Source organism: Euphorbia lathyris, chromosome 1 (genome assembly GCF_963576675.1).
Source record: "Euphorbia lathyris chromosome 1, ddEupLath1.1, whole genome shotgun sequence".
NCBI lineage: Eukaryota > Viridiplantae > Streptophyta > Magnoliopsida > Malpighiales > Euphorbiaceae > Euphorbia > Euphorbia lathyris.
Window position 1 is genome coordinate 33,907,252 of NC_088910.1, and position 18,911 is coordinate 33,926,162.

The 18,911-nt window shown below is 33.5% G+C and overlaps 1 protein-coding gene across 1 annotated transcript; it reads left to right on the forward strand.

Moving 5' to 3' along the window:
* The first annotated feature begins 11,682 nt into the window (after positions 1–11,682).
* Positions 11,683–18,480, forward strand: LOC136227421 (ribonuclease TUDOR 1). Its single transcript, XM_066016084.1, has 17 exons — positions 11,683–11,838; positions 12,304–12,477; positions 12,849–12,923; positions 13,003–13,116; positions 13,198–13,302; positions 13,868–14,074; positions 14,168–14,386; positions 14,461–14,568; positions 15,157–15,327; positions 15,422–15,619; positions 15,706–16,056; positions 16,138–16,368; positions 16,461–16,649; positions 16,731–16,808; positions 16,890–17,084; positions 17,526–17,903; positions 17,990–18,480. The coding sequence occupies exons 2-17, from the start codon at positions 12,319–12,321 to the stop codon at positions 18,176–18,178; spliced, it is 2,967 nt and encodes a 988-aa protein (XP_065872156.1). The 5' UTR covers positions 11,683–11,838; positions 12,304–12,318; the 3' UTR covers positions 18,179–18,480.
* Positions 18,481–18,911: the final 431 nt, after the last annotated feature.

An 18,911-nucleotide genomic window follows, 5' to 3' on the forward strand; every position in this document is an offset into this window, starting at 1 on the left:
GAGATTGGGGGAGCCTTACCCCCGGCATCAGAAAACCCAGCCGCCCGTATCTCCCATTGATCCGCACCCAGCCGCGACAACCTTGTCGAATCTGCCGCCTGTGGATCGCAAAGATCCGTCCCCAGCCGCACGGGCGGCGCCCGCGAGAACCCTGCCGACGCACCATCCATGCCCACGAGATCCCTACCGACGCCCCTGGATTCCCCTGCCTCCACCCCGCCAAGCGCCCCGCCCCGATCTACACCAGGTGCACGCTCGCCGCCAACAAAACTTGCCTCACCCTTCTCGCCCCAAACCACCAGGCCACCGCCCCCTTCCTTGCCGCAAATCCCCTCCAGATCCGACCCCCCCTCGCCGGCCACAGCCCCCCTCTCCCTATATCTATCCCTAACACGCTTTACCATGAACCCTAGCCGAGAGAGAGAGGGAGAGAGGAGATAGATCTAAAAGAGAGAAAAAGATCTAAAAGAGAGAAAAAGATATAAAAGAGAGAAATAGATCTGAGAGAGAGATGATAGATCTAAAAGAGAGAAAAAAGATCTAAAAGAGAGAAATAGATCTGAGAGAGAGAAGATAGATCTCAAAATTCTCCATCTTCATAAAAATTCTTCACCATGACAACAGATCTGAGAGAGAGAAGCCAGATCTGAAAAAGAGAAGATAGATCTAAAAGAGAGAGAAAGATCTAAAAGAGAAGAGATAGATCTCCCTCATCATGTTTTAATTAGGATCTAAAAATAATTATTTTTTTTTGTAGATAAAAGTTTAGGTAAGGATCTAAAAATAATTATTAATTAGTGATGATTATATTAATCAATTAATTAACAGAAAAATCCATAAAATTCTACATATTTATTAACAGCCAAAAAAGATATAAAATCAAATAAATTAATGACATATTTGTTTTGGATTTACTTGAACCTTTACATGTCGATAAACATAATAATTTTTTTTCAAAAACTCAAATTACTTAATGATTTTTTAAGTGAAACTAGAAGATACCCTCGCTTTGCTTCGGAAAAAAATAATTAAATAATATAGTAGAAAAAAATAATTAAATTTTGTAATATATTTTTTATGAATATTACTAATATAATAAAGAATATATTTTTATGAATATTTGTAATATATTTAAAGTGTATAATTATTTTTTGTATCAAATATGTCATTATAACGTCAGCATACCCTCATAATTCTGCCATAATATACGTACATATAAAAACGACGCCGTACAAAAAGATGGTCCATATTCAACCTTAAAAATTGCACACTATATAATGTCACTTATACAGATCTAACTCCACGCCGCTGCTAAACCACTGCATATCCACTATCTTTCTGTCTCTCTTCATCCACAAAAAAAAATGGCAAATCTGAAAGAGCGTGAATCCATGGACGAAATCCCTTACCTCATCATCACAGAGATACTACTGCTTGTCATCCTCCTCATATTATTTGCCTTTTTTCTTCCCGAGACCGTCCTAGGTCCTCATTAACTAAGAGAAGGTAATATGTTTAGCAATAAAATTATCGTTTGATTATGAGTTAAAATTAGAAGTTCTGTTGTAATTTCAGTAACTGTATCGTAAAGATGTACTGGAGAAATCCAGATGTTTGATGATCTGAAGGTAATAAAGAACCAATTAGATTGTGATTTTGTCCGTAAATTCTAAAAACATATGGATCTGATGTTTTATCTATATTATTATCTATTTTGGGACTTATAGAAGTGACTGAAAATACTGAACTGTGAAGCCATATATTATCCATGAATTTGTTATACATTGCATTAACTTCATTGTTTGAAAGAGTTCAAGATAAGCTAAAGGATTTGAAAAAGGAGGTAATCTGATTAAACATCTTTTAATAAATAAATTCAGGTACAATTCATAAATAATCGTAAAGAAACAATTACGAAAGATAGTTGAGAAGTGGCTGCAACCTCAATTGCCCTGTAAAAAAATTATATAGTCATGATGAAAATAAACCAAGAATGTATTTGGAAAAGATATTTAAAAAAACTAACCTCAATAATCGTTTTTGATCTATTGTTTACTTCTTTTTTGATGAAGTTGAGGTCACCCTGAGAAAGAATATTAATATCAGAAGTGTGATTCACAAAACAAAATTAACTATTAATTATGTACTTACTCATTACGCTTTCTTTTGTTTTGAACCTCTGTTGATGATTGATGAACATCTGGTTGGTTTTCAACAATTGGTAACTTTCATTTTGCTACTGGAGACAAAGAAAATCGAGATATGGGTGACTTCAAATGAGTGGAAGGTGTTGAATTTGGACTTGGAACTTCTTTTTTAGGTGTTACCAGATTGTTCTTAAAAATATAAATTACTTTAAATGATATGTTGGATGGATCATCAACTAAATGACTGACTTGAATCTGAAATACAGTTTCGACACCTTAAATCTTTGTCATTACAGGTGGAACCTCATATCTTTCTTTAAAACGAAAATTCCAAAACTTTCAATCATTGTTTCTAACCTGATCCTAGCTTGAAATATTCTTTATTGTTTATTCTTATCTGGAAATAAGGGATATTATCGAGGCCTAAATTGGACCTTTTTTTTAACGTTAAGCCTGTATTGATGCTATTTTGTACGTGGAACCTAAATTGATACTTCACTAAAAAACATATCTTTTTTAACAGAATTTCATTATCTAGCTCACCTGGTTCTGGTTGTACTGCTACTTCCTCAACGGAGATGCGCATTTATGTCTGCATTTCCAAACAGGCTTGCATTGTTTTTCTCAGCTCAAACATTTCCCGCTGAAGTTTTTCATTCATCAGGTTAACATCCTGTGATAAAAACAAAAGAAAAGAAAAAGGTATCAGGTTTATAAACTATAGAATAATGTGAACTATATTTAAGATTGTAAATGAAGATTTAGAGGTTACATCCATACTTCTATTTGATGTTCATAATTAAGAGAGTATATGCAGTTACCATTATAGATTTCCTAAATTGATACTTCACTAAAAAACGTAAGCCTATTTTGGTACCTTATCCTAAAAAATAATGAATGTTATGATTTGATAGTAGAATACTGAAACAGGGGGAACAAAAAATTAACGCTACATCATTCTTCAACACGTCCATGTTTTTTTATAATGGGTTCCATAGCTAATTCTTCTAAAGTAAACCAATGATGTTTCAAAACTTTCGGTCATTGTTCATTATTTTACATATAAAACAGAAAAACCAAAATACATAAGAATTCAAAATTGAGAAGTGTTAAGATGTTTCTATCCATGGTACTCAAAATTCCAAACTTTCGATATTGTTTCTATTCTGATCCTAGCTTGAAATATTCTTTATTTTTATCTTACTATCACAAATCAATTTAAAGGATCAATCTAAATACTAAAGATATCTATTTAATTCAAAAAAATGGTAGGTAATAGAATGGATTGAGGAATCTTCAAAAAAACATGATAGGAAAAAGCTGAGCAAACCTCCATTACTATAGGTAAAAAGATTAAAACCTCATAGTGAACATGTAAAGAAGAAAATTGTAAGGCAAGAGAGGGACCTAAAACAGGGGAATTACAACAATAAGAGAGGAAGACTTACTGTTGCAAAGAAGGAAACGATCGGGGAAATGATGCCTGATAAACCAAAGCTTTCGACTTCGAATCAGAATCAGAGTTACTGCTTAAACATGAGGGTTAGTCGATTCTGAATCAAATAAATTAAGAGTGAGTTAGAATACTGAAACAGGGGAACAAAAAATTAACGCTACATTAATAGGAGGAGAGAATTTACTGCTGCAAGGAAGAAAGTCATCGGAAAACGATACCCGGTAAATCAAAACAAAGCTTTCGACATCAAATCAGAGTTATTGTTGCATCTTCTTCTTCATTTATAGATTTCGATTGAAAGCTATTGGAAAGTAAGATGTAACAGACGAAAATGAAATCAGGAAAAAAAACCATACATGAACCGTAAATACCCGTTCTTCGAATATGAGCAACCGATGACAGTAATAAAAACCTCTAAATTTAGCAACTGCCTAAACAGAAGAAAATGAAATCAGGAAAGTAAGCTGCAACAGACAAAAATGAAATCAGGAAAAAAAACCATACATGAACCGTAAATACCCGTTCTTCGAATATGAGCAATCTGAATATGAGCAACGGATGACAGTAATAAAAACCTCTAAATTTAGCAACTGCCTAAACAAAAGGTTCATTGAAAATGAATGTTGTCTAAATAAATGATGGGTTGTGTAACGCCTAGGTAATGAAGTTAATATGTTGAAGAAAACATTTAACTGAAACCGAATACTGTAAATACCTTAACTGCTGACCTTCTGGTAGATTTTGAGTTGGTTTTATAGTTCCCAGATGAGCAGGCGACTATTATTTTTGCATTTTTATCTATCTCTGATTCCGCAGCTGCCATTACATAGTAACATCTCACCATTTATGTGTGAATAGTCATTTACAGTTTTCCAACAAATCAGAAGCATATATATCATACATACCCTTTAGAAACTCAGGTTTCTCTTCCTGGACGTAGAAACCGCCTGGAAAAAACAGCAACTCTAATCGAAGAAGAAGAAAACTTACTGTTACGAAGAAGGAAGCGATCTGAAACGATGCCTGATACAAAACGATTTCACCGTTGATATTTGGAGTCGCTTTTTCATCTTTTTCATTAGTTATAAAATCTGATGGAAAACCAAAGAAGATATATGATGAAAGCCAGTGTGGGCGGCGGATGAAAAAAATGGGAAAAGAGAGATCGAGCACCGACAGTTTAGGGTTTGTAGAGAAAAGAAGACAGAGAAGTTGTTCTAAATTGATAGGGAATGAGTGTATTAGAGAGTATGAAACCCCACCAACTTCTGATTTACTGAAAGAGGCTTCGAAAAACGATGTCGTTTAGGTTACTGGGGAAGTATTTCTCTAGAAACTCTAAGGACAGCATGGGGAAAGGTTGTTTGTTGAATTGATTTTTTTTAAAAAAGACCATAAAACCAGTTGACTGGAATGAGATTGGAAGATTATGAGGACTCAATTGGAAAATAAGGAAAAAAATGCCAAAAAGACAATAAAACCAATTAAATAGAAAACACAGTGAAGATGATAAGGGCTCAATTGGAAAAAATTGGCTAAAATGTTCCAATTTCACTGTTATCAGCATTCAACTTTAAAGTATAGAATAGATGGGTTATTTTTCTCATTTTTATATAAAATGTTTTAGTTAATTATTGATGGTTATATTAATAAATAAATATGAACCAATTAATTAACAGAAAAAATGATATAAAACCCATAAAATTCAACATATTTATTAACATAAAAAAATGTTATAAAATCCAAGAAATCAATGACAGATTTATTTAAGATTTATTTGAATCTTTACAGGTCGATAAATATGTTAATCTTTTTTCAAAACTCAAATTGCTTAATGATTTTTTAAGTGAAAAAGTGCCGTTTTTTCTCATTTTTATATAATTTTTTTAATTAATTGTTGATGGTTATATTAATCAACAAATATGAACCAACTAATTAACAAAACAAATCTATAAATTCAACATATTTATTAACAGCACAACAGGATATAAAATCCAACAAATCAATGACATATTTTTTTTCAAATTTACTTAAATCTTTACGGGTTGATAAATATATTAATATCTTTTCAAAAACTCAAATTACTTAATGATTTTTTAAGTGAATAATGGTTGTTTTTCTCATTTTTATATAATTTTTTTAATTAATTATTAATGTTTATATTAATCAACAAATATGAACCAATTAATTAACATAAAAACCCATATAAAATCCATAAAATTCAACATATTTATTAACTGCAAAAAGAGAAATAAAATCCAACAAATTAATGACAGATTTATTTCGGATTTACTTGAACCTCTACATATCGGTAAATATGTTAATATTTTTTTTAAAAACTCAATATATCTATACATATACTAAAAGGTGGAGTTAAAATGCCGATGTGTCAAATTGTGGTAATTTCTCAATTTAATTTATTATTTATTTACTTTAATTTATTTAATATTTTTCATAAAAAAAATAGACGCATCTTTCATAAAAATAGCCCTCAACCTACATCATTAATTAGAATCTAACAACTGCTCTTCCTGTTAATCTACACAATTCATCACCAGCACCTAGACTTCTTCTCTCACACCAACACTACCTTCCTTATCTTATCCCTTACAAATTCCATTTTGTATTATTTTATCCCTTACAAATTCCATTTTGTATATCACATTATGGTTTCAATCAGTAAAATTATATTAGGACTAAACTTCAATTAGGGTTTTCCTAAACCTATCACAAGATTTGTATATATACATACCGTGCATTTCATATCAGTGGAGCCAAAACTGTTGGCTTCTTTCAAGGTTCTGATCATGCATTTCTAATTTCCTTTCTTTTCTATTAGCAAATCACCATTGTTTTTTTTTTGTGCACAGTTCATATAATTGAGAAGTTTTACAGTTTGTACCATATCTCTTTTTTCTTATTAGATTCGTGAGTTTTTTTATTTTTCTTCTGGTTTGCTTTAGGTCCATATCTATTTTAACTCATGCATTTGTTGTTGATGGATCTCTCCTACTGTATTTCTCGAGTATGTGAGGTAAAAACTTTATCCTTATTTATTATAATTTCACTTTTTTTCTAGAATTTCATTATCAGTATTCATAACTTATGGATTTAAATTTGCTCATCTGTTTTTCTTATGCTATAATCTGTGGTTTACTTTGATTTCTGATTAAGGATTCAAATCTTCTCTGCGCAGCGATATGACCTCTCCATCTGTCTTCGTGTTGGCAACATGAAACAGTAATTGAGGCCTTGAAATTTCCAGCAAACAATTTTGTGAGTTTTGTTATCTAGGGTTCTAGTACATTTAATTAGAACTTGGAATGTACCTATTTTTCTGTTATCTCCTGGAGCAAAGGGAAGTCTTCTTTATTATGGCTTAGATCTATATTTTCTGTTGTAACTTTCTCTTTTAGGTAAACTTTAAGTTTCTCTCATAAAAATGAGTTTTCTGTATTTGTTTGATTGGTGAACGTATCATTAATTGTTTTTGCTAGGTCTAATGAATTTTTATAGTAATTATGATTTTTCATTTTGATTTTCATATTTGATGTTGTTGTTGTTTATTAATCTTCAAACTTAACTTTTGATTTTCAATAATTGAATTTTATTTATTCAGGAGAAATTTTTGTTTCCTTTATTATTTTGAACTCATCGGTGCTTGGTTTCCCCTTTAGTATCAAGGCCTTTATTTTATTTATTCATTTCATATCTTTTCATCTAATGTTTCTGTCGCGTTATGGGTATCTACAGTTTCATTAGCAAATTTCTTTCAACTCCACATGGGGATATGAAGAGATTTTATTTGTTTTTATACCTTTTTGGATTTATTTTCCATCTTTTCTTCTTATGCTACATGAAATTTTCATTTTTAGATTAAGCCTATTGTAATAATGTTAAGTCAGAGATAAAACTCATTATAAACCTGAAGAGAGTTAGATATATTGCAAGAAGATGGTTTCAAACTCATGCTTTTCATTTTCTTCTCCCCGCTAAAATGGTTGCCAATAGAGTTGGAGATAGACCTATTAGTTTGAAAATTAAGGTTTAAAAATGGAAGGAAAAGTATATCATAATTCATATATTCTTCTCATTCGACCATATTAATTTGAAAATTAAGATTTAACCGTTAAATATGATATGTGCTAATGACAAAGTTATATTTATGAATTCGAAGCCCAAACTGTTGGTTAACTGCTATAGGACCTAATATAGAACAAGATTGATAAATACCTTTCCACAAGACAATTCGCTACCGTTCCACAAATAAACCAGTATGCATAAAATAGAAATACTACTACCTTTAAACATATTTGTTAACAAAACTACAAATTATGTTTCATAACATAATGCATTCCGTACAATGCACATGTTTTCACATTAAAGTTAAAGTAAAAACAAATTGATAATTAATGAAAAAAAACATAATATTTAACTGTGCAAGTGCTTGATGAAATTCTAAATATTGAATTAGTTTATGAGTTTTATATAAGTAATAATGAATTGATCTGCCCATTTGCATGTGAGTTTAAAGCTAGTTACCATGAAAAACCTATAAAAGTCAACAAGCCAAAAAAGATATAAAATCACAGATTTTTTTTCAGATTTACTTGAACTTTTACATGTCGATAAATATGTTAGTCTTTTTTCAAAAACTCAACATATTACCATGAAAAACCCATAAAAGTCAACAAGCCAAAAAAGATATAAAATCATATATTTATTTCGGATTTACTTGAACTTTTACATATCGATAAATATGTTAATATTTTTTCAAAAACTCAACATATTACCATGAAAAACCTATAAAAGTCAACAAGCAAAAAAGATATAAAATCACAGATTTATTTCGTATTTACTTAAACTTTTACGTACATATCGATAAATACGTTAATATTTTTTTAAAAACTCAACATATTACCATGATTGCTGCCAATTGACCACCAAAGAGAAAAGAGAAGAGGCTCTCATGCTTGATTCTTTGATTGGGTATTGGTGGAAACAAGATAGTTTTATCACTTTGCCACTCTTATCTTATTATGACAGTCTTACTTAAAGTAAAGAGCTTGGAAGCGTCAACCCATAAAAGTCAACAAGTTAAAAAAGGATACAAAATCCAATATATTAATTGCAAATTTGTTTGAGATTCACTCTCTCTTTTACGGGTCTATAAATAATTCAATCTCTTTTCAAAAAAACTCAAACTACTTACATTCGCTTTCTCCCATCCTAAAGTTATTATAAGATTAACTGCACCAACTCATAAAAGTCAAGAAGTAAAAAAAGGATATAAAATCTAATATATTAATTGCAGATTTGTTTAAGATTCACTCTCACTTTTACATGTCTATAAATAATTCAAACTTTTTTCTAAAAACTCAAACTACTTACATTCACTGTTGAAGATGTCTGGAAGATTGTTAAGCTTTTCATTTGGCATGAAATTATGCTAGAGAGGCGGCAAGCTCGTCTTCCGACTCATAAGTTAGTATCAGAACGTTATCTATGGCTCAGTTGAATTTTTTTTATGAAAATTTTTCTTTTGTGTTTATCTTCTTATGATATGATGTTTGTTTGCTTGTTTATCTATGGCTCAGAACATTTAATGGTGGTTAAAGACGACAAGTAGCATTAAATATGGTAGAGAAGATAAAGAGACAATATATATTAATTTTTCTTTATTTATTTCTTTCTTTTTTTACTTTGTTTTGACACATAATTTTTTTTTTTGCTAACATGGCATCTTGTTATAATTCAGCATGTTTCGGTTTTTATATTTCTATTATAGATGCTTTCACTCAACTTCTTTTGCAATAGATTATTTCTTATGGAATGCAACATAGATATGTCAAAGTTCTAAATGAATTTAAGGATGCACAAAATAACTAATTTGATTTCCACTAAAATTAGAAATTGAAAGTTATAAGATACATTGAAGAATATATCAGCTCATCATTAAATTAATTAATGATGGTTAAAGATGATAAGTAACATTAAATGTGATAGAGGAGATAAAGAGACAATATATATTAATTTTTATTTAATTCTTTCTTTCTTTTTACTTGGTTTTGACACATAGCTTTTCTGCTGACATGACATTTTATTATAATTCAATATGTTTCAGCTTTTATATATATTTAGTTTTGACACATAAGCTTTTATGCTGACATGAATCTTGTTATAATATAATATGTTTTGATTTTTATAAATCTATTATAGATTGATCAAATGGTTATGATTCTACTGCAACAATGTTATTGATCTCTGTCTTCACTTATTTTCATTCCATATATACAAATTGATTGTATTGATTGAGCAAATGGTTCTTATTCTAGTACCACAACCGCACTGATCTCTATTAATTATCCCTTCACTAAAAATATAGTTTGTAGCATTTAGATGCGAGAACACTTTTGATTATTGTGAATCCCACTGAAAACATATCACGTATTCATAATATTTCCACTCAACTTCTTTTGCAATGGATTGTTTCTTAGGGTATGCTTGGATGAAGGTTTCACAGGGTTCATTAAAGGAAGTGGAGGGAAGGGAATGGAAGGGGAAGGGAGGGGAGATTATTTATAGAACCTCCAGATCCCACCAATTTGGTGGGATTGAAATTGAGGTTATTTCAAGGTTTTTGAACCTCCATTTAACCCTCATTTAACCTTCATTTAAACTTAAACTTCTAGCCAAGCAAGGTTAGACAAGGTTAGAAAAATAACCTCCATTTAAACTTCTTCCTAAGCAAGGTTAAGAAAATAACCCAACTTTAATGAACCTCCTCTAACCCCATCCAAGTAGAATGCAACATAGATCTGTCAATGTTCTAAATGAATTTAAAGATGTATATAATAACTCTTTGATTTCCATTGAAATTAGAAATGGAAAGTTATAACATACATTGAATGTTTCAGTTTCTCATTAAATTAATTAATGGTGGTTAAAATGTTAAGTAGCATTAAATGTAATAGAAAAGATAAAGAGACATTATATATATTAATTTTTATTTATTTGTTTCTTTTTACTTGATTTTGACATATAACTTTTCTACTGAAATGACATCTTCTTATAATTCAGTATGTTTCCACTTTTATATATACTTGGTTTTTGACACATAAGCTTTTATGCTAACATGACATCTTATTATAATACATCTGGTTATGATACATTATGTTTCAACTTTTATATATCTATTATAGATTGATAAAATGATTCTCATTCTAGTGCAACAATCACACTGATCTCTATCAATTATCCCTTCATTCATTTTCATTCGATATGTACAAATTGATTGCATCGATTGATCAAATGGTTCTCATTTTAGTATAACACCCATACTGACCTCTATCAGTCACCCCTTCACTAAAAATATAGTTTGTAGCATTTGAATGTGAGAACACCTCTCGTTATTGCGAATCCCACTGAGAACATATAACATATTCATAATGCTTCCACTCAACTTTTTTTGCAATGGATTATTTCTTATGAAATGTAACACAAATCTAGCAAAGTTCTAAATGAATTTAAGGATATACCAAATAACTCTTTGATTTCCACTAAAATTAGAAATGGAAAGCCAAAAGATACATTGAATAACATTTCAGTTTCTCATTAAATTAATTAATAGCGGTTAAAGATGTTAAGTAGCATTAAATGTATGTGATAGAAAAAATAAAACAACAAAATATATATATATATATATATATATATATATATATATATATATATATATATATAAAATAAGCATAATCTATTTCTAATTCAAATCCAAATCCAAATCCAAATCCAAATAGTAATTGGTAAAATAAGAAAAATGTAAAATCCACTATAATCTAAATCCAAATAGTAATTGGTGAAATTTAGTTTATACGAAATAAATCATAATATAGAAAAAGTAAACCTTTTTCGTGTAGGAGGTGGAACAACATCCCGGTTAGATGTATAAATATGGTTAGACATTAATTTAAAATTCCCAGAAAGAGTCGTTAATTATCTGTTAAACCTTCTGTAGTGGTATTACCGTAATTCTGGTTGAAACGAAGGGCATATTTCAGTGTAAGCTTCCTCTTCATTCTGTTTATATCTTTCTCTTTGCATTGTTGAGGCTATTTGTACCTCTCTGATCCGCCGTTTCACTTCATTGAGATATCTACCTGAGTTTGTCTCTTGTAGCACTTCTTTTCATTTTCTTAGCAGTTTTCTCTGTAACCGATACATAATTGAGTGATCTGTGTAAGCCTCATTTCTCTTCTCTTTTTTCTTTAGCTGCTCTCGATGATTTCTATGTGTATGTGAATCACGTTTTTCTTTGTTTTCTGATTCTGTGACGACTCTGTGTCAGCTGATCCAGCACTGGATCGAGTTGTTTGATCATGTGAATGTCTAGGACTAGATATGCATGCGGATTAGTTTCGATGAATTCGATGCTTCGGATCTGAAGTTTCATATCATTTTGTTATTATGAGATTTTGTTTTGCTATATGTTTGATACAATGCTCTGTTTGTAACAGTTGGTTTCTGCGCTTTCTAATTGCTAAGATGGTAATCCATGTGTTTAGACTTTAGCTTGTGATTCATTTGGATCAGTGAAAGATTCACTTTTTATTTGCAAATTTGTATGAACACTTGTCAACGATGCTGAATTTCTCTCCCTATCTCTTTTCTTTATTTGCTTGAATTGGTTTGTTTTCTATGTAGATCTTGCGCGTTCAGATGGCGACATCAAAAGGTGGGCCGACGGGATGGTACAGCGCCAAAGTCAAAGCTGTTCCGTCCGGTGACTCCTTGGTATTAGTCGCCAAGACCTCCACCAGGCCTGGTCCTCCACCGGAGAGGACTGTTACTCTTTCTTCTCTTATAGCTCCAAGATTGGTAAAGACTACATTTTGTGCTTGTAGCTTTTGTTTTCGGTTCTGGTTATTATTAGTATTATTCCTATCCAATTTGTTTGAAGCTTTTATTTTTTAGAATAAGTGGCAGGCTGGACTTGCACGAGTAAACAACTGAATTAGTAGTTTAATTAGCTTGATGTTTAGGATCTAAATTGTACAGGTTTGGGGATTTCACTGTCTTATTATTCATTTAAATTTGCAGGTTTCAAAAATTTTGTTTTATTTTCAATTATTTGTAGATGATAAAGTCATAAATTAAAACAAGTGATTTGTGTTTTGCTCTCAACCATTATATTTCCATTATCAGTCAAAAGTAATAAAATATAATGATTCTATATCTTGCATTTCTAGGCCCGCAGAGGTGGCATTGATGAGCCATTTGCCTGGGAGAGCAGAGAATTCTTGAGAAAGCTTTGCATAGGAAAGGTGATTCCGCAAAAATATTTCAGTTGCTTTTCATTTTTTTCTTCAATTGTGTATCGACATCTGACATTTTATGTAACAGGAGGTCAAGTTCAAGATAGACTATGCTGTGCCTTCTATTGGCCGAGAATTTGGCAGCGTGTTCCTTGATGACCAAAATGTTGGAACGCTAATTGTTTCACAAGGATGGGCAAAGGTATCGTACTCTTGTTTTGACTGCGTACAGTAGATTGTTTTGGTTTCATTTTAGAGGGTTAAATTGAATTTTTTGCTGCAGGTCCGGGAGCAAGGTCAACAGAAAGGTGAGGCCAGTCCTTTTCTTGCTGAATTACAAGCCAATGAAGAACAAGCCAAGCAACAGGGTTTGGGTAAATGGAGTAAGGTCAGCTGTGGCTTCTTTTCTTCTTCCTTTCCCTGACTACTTTTGCTTTCCAGTTGCAAATCCAAACTTCTGTCCTGTAACTTCTTCCAATCTTCTGATCCATGGGTTGTTATACACACACAACACACGATGCACAATTTCTTTTTGTTGGTATGTAGTTATGGAAGTCATACCTATTGTCATACTGGAGGAGGATGTTTGAACTGAAGAATTATTTTAGCAAATATAAATAAATTTTAGTAAAATTGCCGTATTTAAGATGTGAAGCACTCAGATTAACGAGTGATTTCTATAAAATATAATATCAGAATTTATAATGATGAACAATTGGATATAGAAGGAACATGTTTAATCATTGTAAAGCTTCAGCACAATACCTTTATTTGTTCATTATGATATGGCTTCAATACATGGAGGATACTTGATCTTCTAATTTGATTACAATAACTACTTTTAGATTGAGACAAGTTGTTTTCTTTTTCTTGGTCATATCCTATGTGAAGGATTTCTATTGCCTTGAACAATATAGGTTTTGAGTAAACTGATCTTTATAATTTGATTACAGGTACCAGGTGCTGCCGATGAAGCTATCCGAAATCTACCTCCCTCTGCCATTGGTGATCCTAGTAACTTGGATGCAATGGGTCTGCTATCTGCAAATAAGGGCAAACCCATGGAAGGTATTGTTGAGCAAGTCCGAGATGGAAGTACCGTCCGTGTCTACTTGCTTCCCGGTTTTCAGTTTGTCCAGGTGTTTGTTGCTGGGATCCAGGTATACGCAATTATATGTTGATTAGATTATCAGTCCATCTTGCTCTATTCTTTCATTAATCAGTCCGTTTCTTTTACTTTTATGTTCAATTAGTCCCCATCTATGGGTAGAAGAGCTGCACCTGAAACTGTTGCAGAGAAAGTAGTGAGCTCTGATGAGCAAAATGGAGATGTTTCTGATTCTCAAGCCCCTTTAACATCCGCACAGAGACTAGCAGTCTCAGCAGTCTCAGCAGTTTCTTCTGAAGTTGCTCCTGATCCATTTGCGCAGGAGGGAAAATATTTTACTGAGCAGCGTGTTCTGAATAGAGACGTAAGTGAAGAGCTCTTTTTGAGTCCTACTCCTCATTTTTCCTCACAGTGGCTGAACCTTATATGGTTTTGTAGGTCCGCATTGTCCTGGAAGGAGTTGACAAATTTAGCAACTTGATTGGATCAGTATATTATTCCGATGGAGAATCAGCAAATGACCTGGCATTGGAACTCGTTGAAAATGTATGTCCTTCAACGTTGCATGCTTGTGTTGATTGTAAACCATATATGCTAATTATTTCGAGTGAACCAATAGTCAGAAAATATGCTGGTTTTACATGGATTTTCTGTCTTTATTTATAGAGAATATATTGTTCTTGGCTTTACCTTGGGAAAGGGTTAGGGTTTTAATTGAGCTAGAAGAAAGAAAGAAAGAAGCTATCTTGTTGGACATAGTAAATTACTTGTGGTAAAGGCTTTCAATTTAGACAAACTGTCTTGCATTTTTGTCAATAGGAACTTTGAAGGTGAAAGGAAATGTTTGTCACCTTGTTTTGCGAAGCATGGTGTGTTTTGCAATCTTTATGCATCTCAAGCTCACGAGTCCTAGAAATCATAATGCTGCTTTGGTTTCACCTGAAAAATGGATGCTGAAGACTTTCTACAACTCTGTTGTTATACAGGGTTTTCTTTTAACTTGTTTGATTTTGTGAGGTTACTCTTTCTTAGTAGAAAGATAAGTAGTTTATGCATGACATATATTCTTGATAATTTTGCCTATATTCTTCCTGTTAGATAGAGATTCTGATTAGTACTCCCCTTTTGTTGCAGGGCCTTGCTAAATATGTTGAATGGAGTGCAAACATGATGGAAGATGAAGCTAAGAGGCGGCTGAAGAATGCAGAACTTCAAGCAAAGAAAAGCCGCTTGAAAATCTGGACAAACTATGTTCCTCCTGCTACAAATTCTAAAGCAATTCATGACCAGAACTTTACTGGAAAGGTAGAAATAATATTTATCTAATTGTTTTATGGCAATTTTATTTGTTGTCAATGAGATAGATATGTTTTAGTACCTAAATGTTACTTTTCTTCAGGTTGTGGAGGTGGTAAGTGGTGATTGTATCATCGTTGCTGATGATTCTGTGCCATTTGGAAATCCGTCAGCAGAAAGGCGAGTCAACCTTTCAAGTATTAAGTGTCCAAAAATGGGCAATCCGCGTAGAAATGAAAAACCAGAGAGCTATGCTCGGGAGGCTAAGGAATTCCTGAGAAATAAACTTATTGGGCAACAAGTATGAAACATATACCTCTTCGTCTTTTCATCTATTACTGGATATAGGAGTAATATCATATTACTATTGAATTATGTGATTTTCAGGTGAATGTGCAAATGGAATATTCTAGGAAGGTTCCTATGGGAGATGGACTCCCTGGTGCTGCTGGGTCTGGGGACTCAAGAGTGATGGATTTTGGATCAATTTTTCTATCGTCTTCCAGCAAGGGTGAAGTTGACGAAGCAGCGATTGCTGCTGGTAATCAAGCTGGCATAAATGTTGGTGAGCTGATGGTTTCCCGTGGCTTTGCTACTGTGGTTAGGCATAGAGACTTTGAGGAAAGATCAAATTATTATGATGGCCTTCTTGCTGCTGAATCACGTGCTATTGCTTCAAAGAAGGGGGTTCATTCTGCCAGGGAATCTGCGGCCACGCACATCCAAGACCTTACCCTGGTTAGGACTATACAAGTGTTGGATTGTACTTTTTATTCTTCTCCAGGATGTCAAATCTAACAAATTCTATGCTTCTTACAGTTATCTGCCAAGAAAGCAAGAGATTATTTGCCGTTCCTTCACCGAAGTAGGAAAATTAATGCTGTCGTAGACTATGTGCTCAGTGGCCATCGTTTCAAGCTTTTGCTTCCGAAGGAAACATGCAGCCTTGCCTTCTCATTTTCTGGTGTTAGATGCCCAGGTCGTGATGAACCATATTCAGACGAAGCAATTGCACTGATGAGACGGAGGATAATGCAACGAGATGTTGAGGTATCTTCTGTTTAATCTTATTATTATTATCATTCTGAACTATCCTTTCTTGTTTGTTGTCCTTTGTTTTGATGATTGCCTGTTTCATATAGATTGAAATAGAAACAGTTGATAGAACTGGAACTTTCTTGGGATCTTTGTGGGAGTCGAGGACTAACATGGCGGTGGTACTTCTTGAAGCGGGCCTTGCAAAGTTACAAACTTCCTTTGGTATTGACAGGATCCCTGACGCTCATCTTCTCGAACAGGCTGAGCAATCTGCCAAAAAGAAGAATTTGAAAGTAAGTTGTGTTGTTTTTTTCTATATACCTTTTTTGGTATTTCTGCTTAGGATGAGAAACTTGAACGAACTCTTATTGCAGATTTGGGAGAATTACGTTGAAGGAGAGGAAGTCACAAATGGTCCAGCTGTTGAAAGCAAACAGAAAGAAGTGCTAAAGGTAGTTGTAGTACGACTGGATAATGTAGCAAATTTATATGCCTTGAAATTGTCTGAAAGTTTTCGTCTCTATTACTTTCAGGTAGTAGTTACAGAAGTCTTAGGTGGTGGTCAGTTTTATGTCCAGACAGCTGCAGATCAAAAAGTAGGCACTATTCAGCAGCAACTTGCCTCCTTAAATCTTCTAGAAGCTCCCGTTATTGGTGCTTTTAATCCCAAGAAGGGTGACATTGTACTTGCTCAGTTCAGTGCTGACAATTCATGGAACAGAGCAATGGTGAGATACATTTACTTCGTCGTTGATATATGTTCTTTTATCTGCTATCTAAATGATTCCATATAATTTAATGTTTCTATGGATATGTATGCCCCGTTATGCAATTATTTCATTGATAGGGAAATATAATGAGGGCGAGCCTTGGCGCAACTGTAAACGTTGTTGTCGTGTGACCAAGAGGTCACGGGTTCGAGTCTTAGGAGCGGCCTCTTGCCAAATAAATTGGCAGGGGAAGGCTTGCTCCCAGTACACCCTTGTGGTGGGACCCCTCCCTGGACCCTCGCTCAGCGGGGACGCGTCGTGCACCGGGCCACCCTTTATAGGGAAATATAATCAGAATACATCTTTCTTCTGCCTCTTTAAACCCCGCTTGACTTGCAACGTTGCTGTGTTTTTTCTTTTCTTAGTTTATACTGAATTCTTATGATTTTACTTGCAAAGATTGTAACTGCACCTCGTGGAGCTGTTGAATCCTTGAAAGACAAGTTCGAAGTCTTCTACATTGATTATGGAAATCAGGAGGTGGTGACATATAGTCAATTACGGCCTAGTGATCCATCTGTGTCCTTGTCACCTGGGCTTGCTCAGCTATGCAGCCTTGCATATATCAAGGTTCCAGGCGTGGAAGAGGATTGTGGTCCAGAAGCAGCCGAGTACTTGAGTGCTCAGACATTAAGCAGTTCAAAAGAGTTTAGGGCAAAGGTTGAGGAAAGAGACACTTCTGGAGGAAAAGTTAAAGGACAGGGAACTGGGCCAGTTCTTATTGTAACTCTGGTTGCCGTGGATTCTGAGATCAGCGTAAATGCAGCCATGGTACAGGTATGTGTAGCCTGTCAATCTTTCTTTATTCATCCATTACATTACTAAGGATATATTTGGTCATGATTGGGGTAATGTACTTTCAGGAGGGACTGGCTAGAATAGAAAAGAGGAAGAAGTGGGACTCAAAGGATAGACAGGTAGCCCTTGATAATTTGGAGAAGTTCCAGGACGAAGCACGTGCAGATAGGCGTGGGATGTGGATGTACGGAGATATCCAATCAGATGACGAGGAAGTGGCCCCTCAGGCTAAAAAGGCTGCAGGTCGCCGATAACTGTAGCTTAAATTATAGTCAAACTGGAGAAGAAAAGAAAGAGAAGGGTCTGGCCGGATCACAGATAAGTTAAATTAAGTCATAGGCAGTGTCCTTCCTTCCATTTAAGGATGAGAGAGCAAAAAAGATGTCGCAGCGTAAAACTGAAGTTTTGTTTTCATCTTTATTTAATTTTCCCCTTTTTGTTTTTTCTTTTTCTTGTACTTTTTTATTTTTCCTTTAAAGTTACAGAAGACTGAATAAGGTAAAACTAAATCCACTTGGTCGAGAAATGAGCATTATAAAGAGTTTTTATAGTGTAATGATAATGGTTATGGTGTAATAATTGCATGCTTTGTACATTTAAGAAGTTAGGGTGATAGGCACCTACTCCAAATGGTAACCTCTGATTTTATGATATATTCATTTCTGACACATGCCTTTGATTAGATTTAGCTGCTGCAAGCCTAGGGGGTATTAGATCCTGGTTAGCATATGGTGGCATTGATGTCTGGCCTTTTCTTGCCACATCAATTATTCCCAATTTCGGAGAAACATTAATTAGCCATGTAACTCGAAAATGGTCTTAATTTTTTCTTTTTCTCGTTTCTACCTTTTATCTCCCTCTTCACTGTCGTTTCTCTGATGCTGAAGCTCTTTGAAGAAAATCCAAGAATTAAAAACTATTCTCTCTGATTTTATGAATTTTCATAAACAGCATCTTGAGTTGGATCTCAACTTGACCCGGTCATGA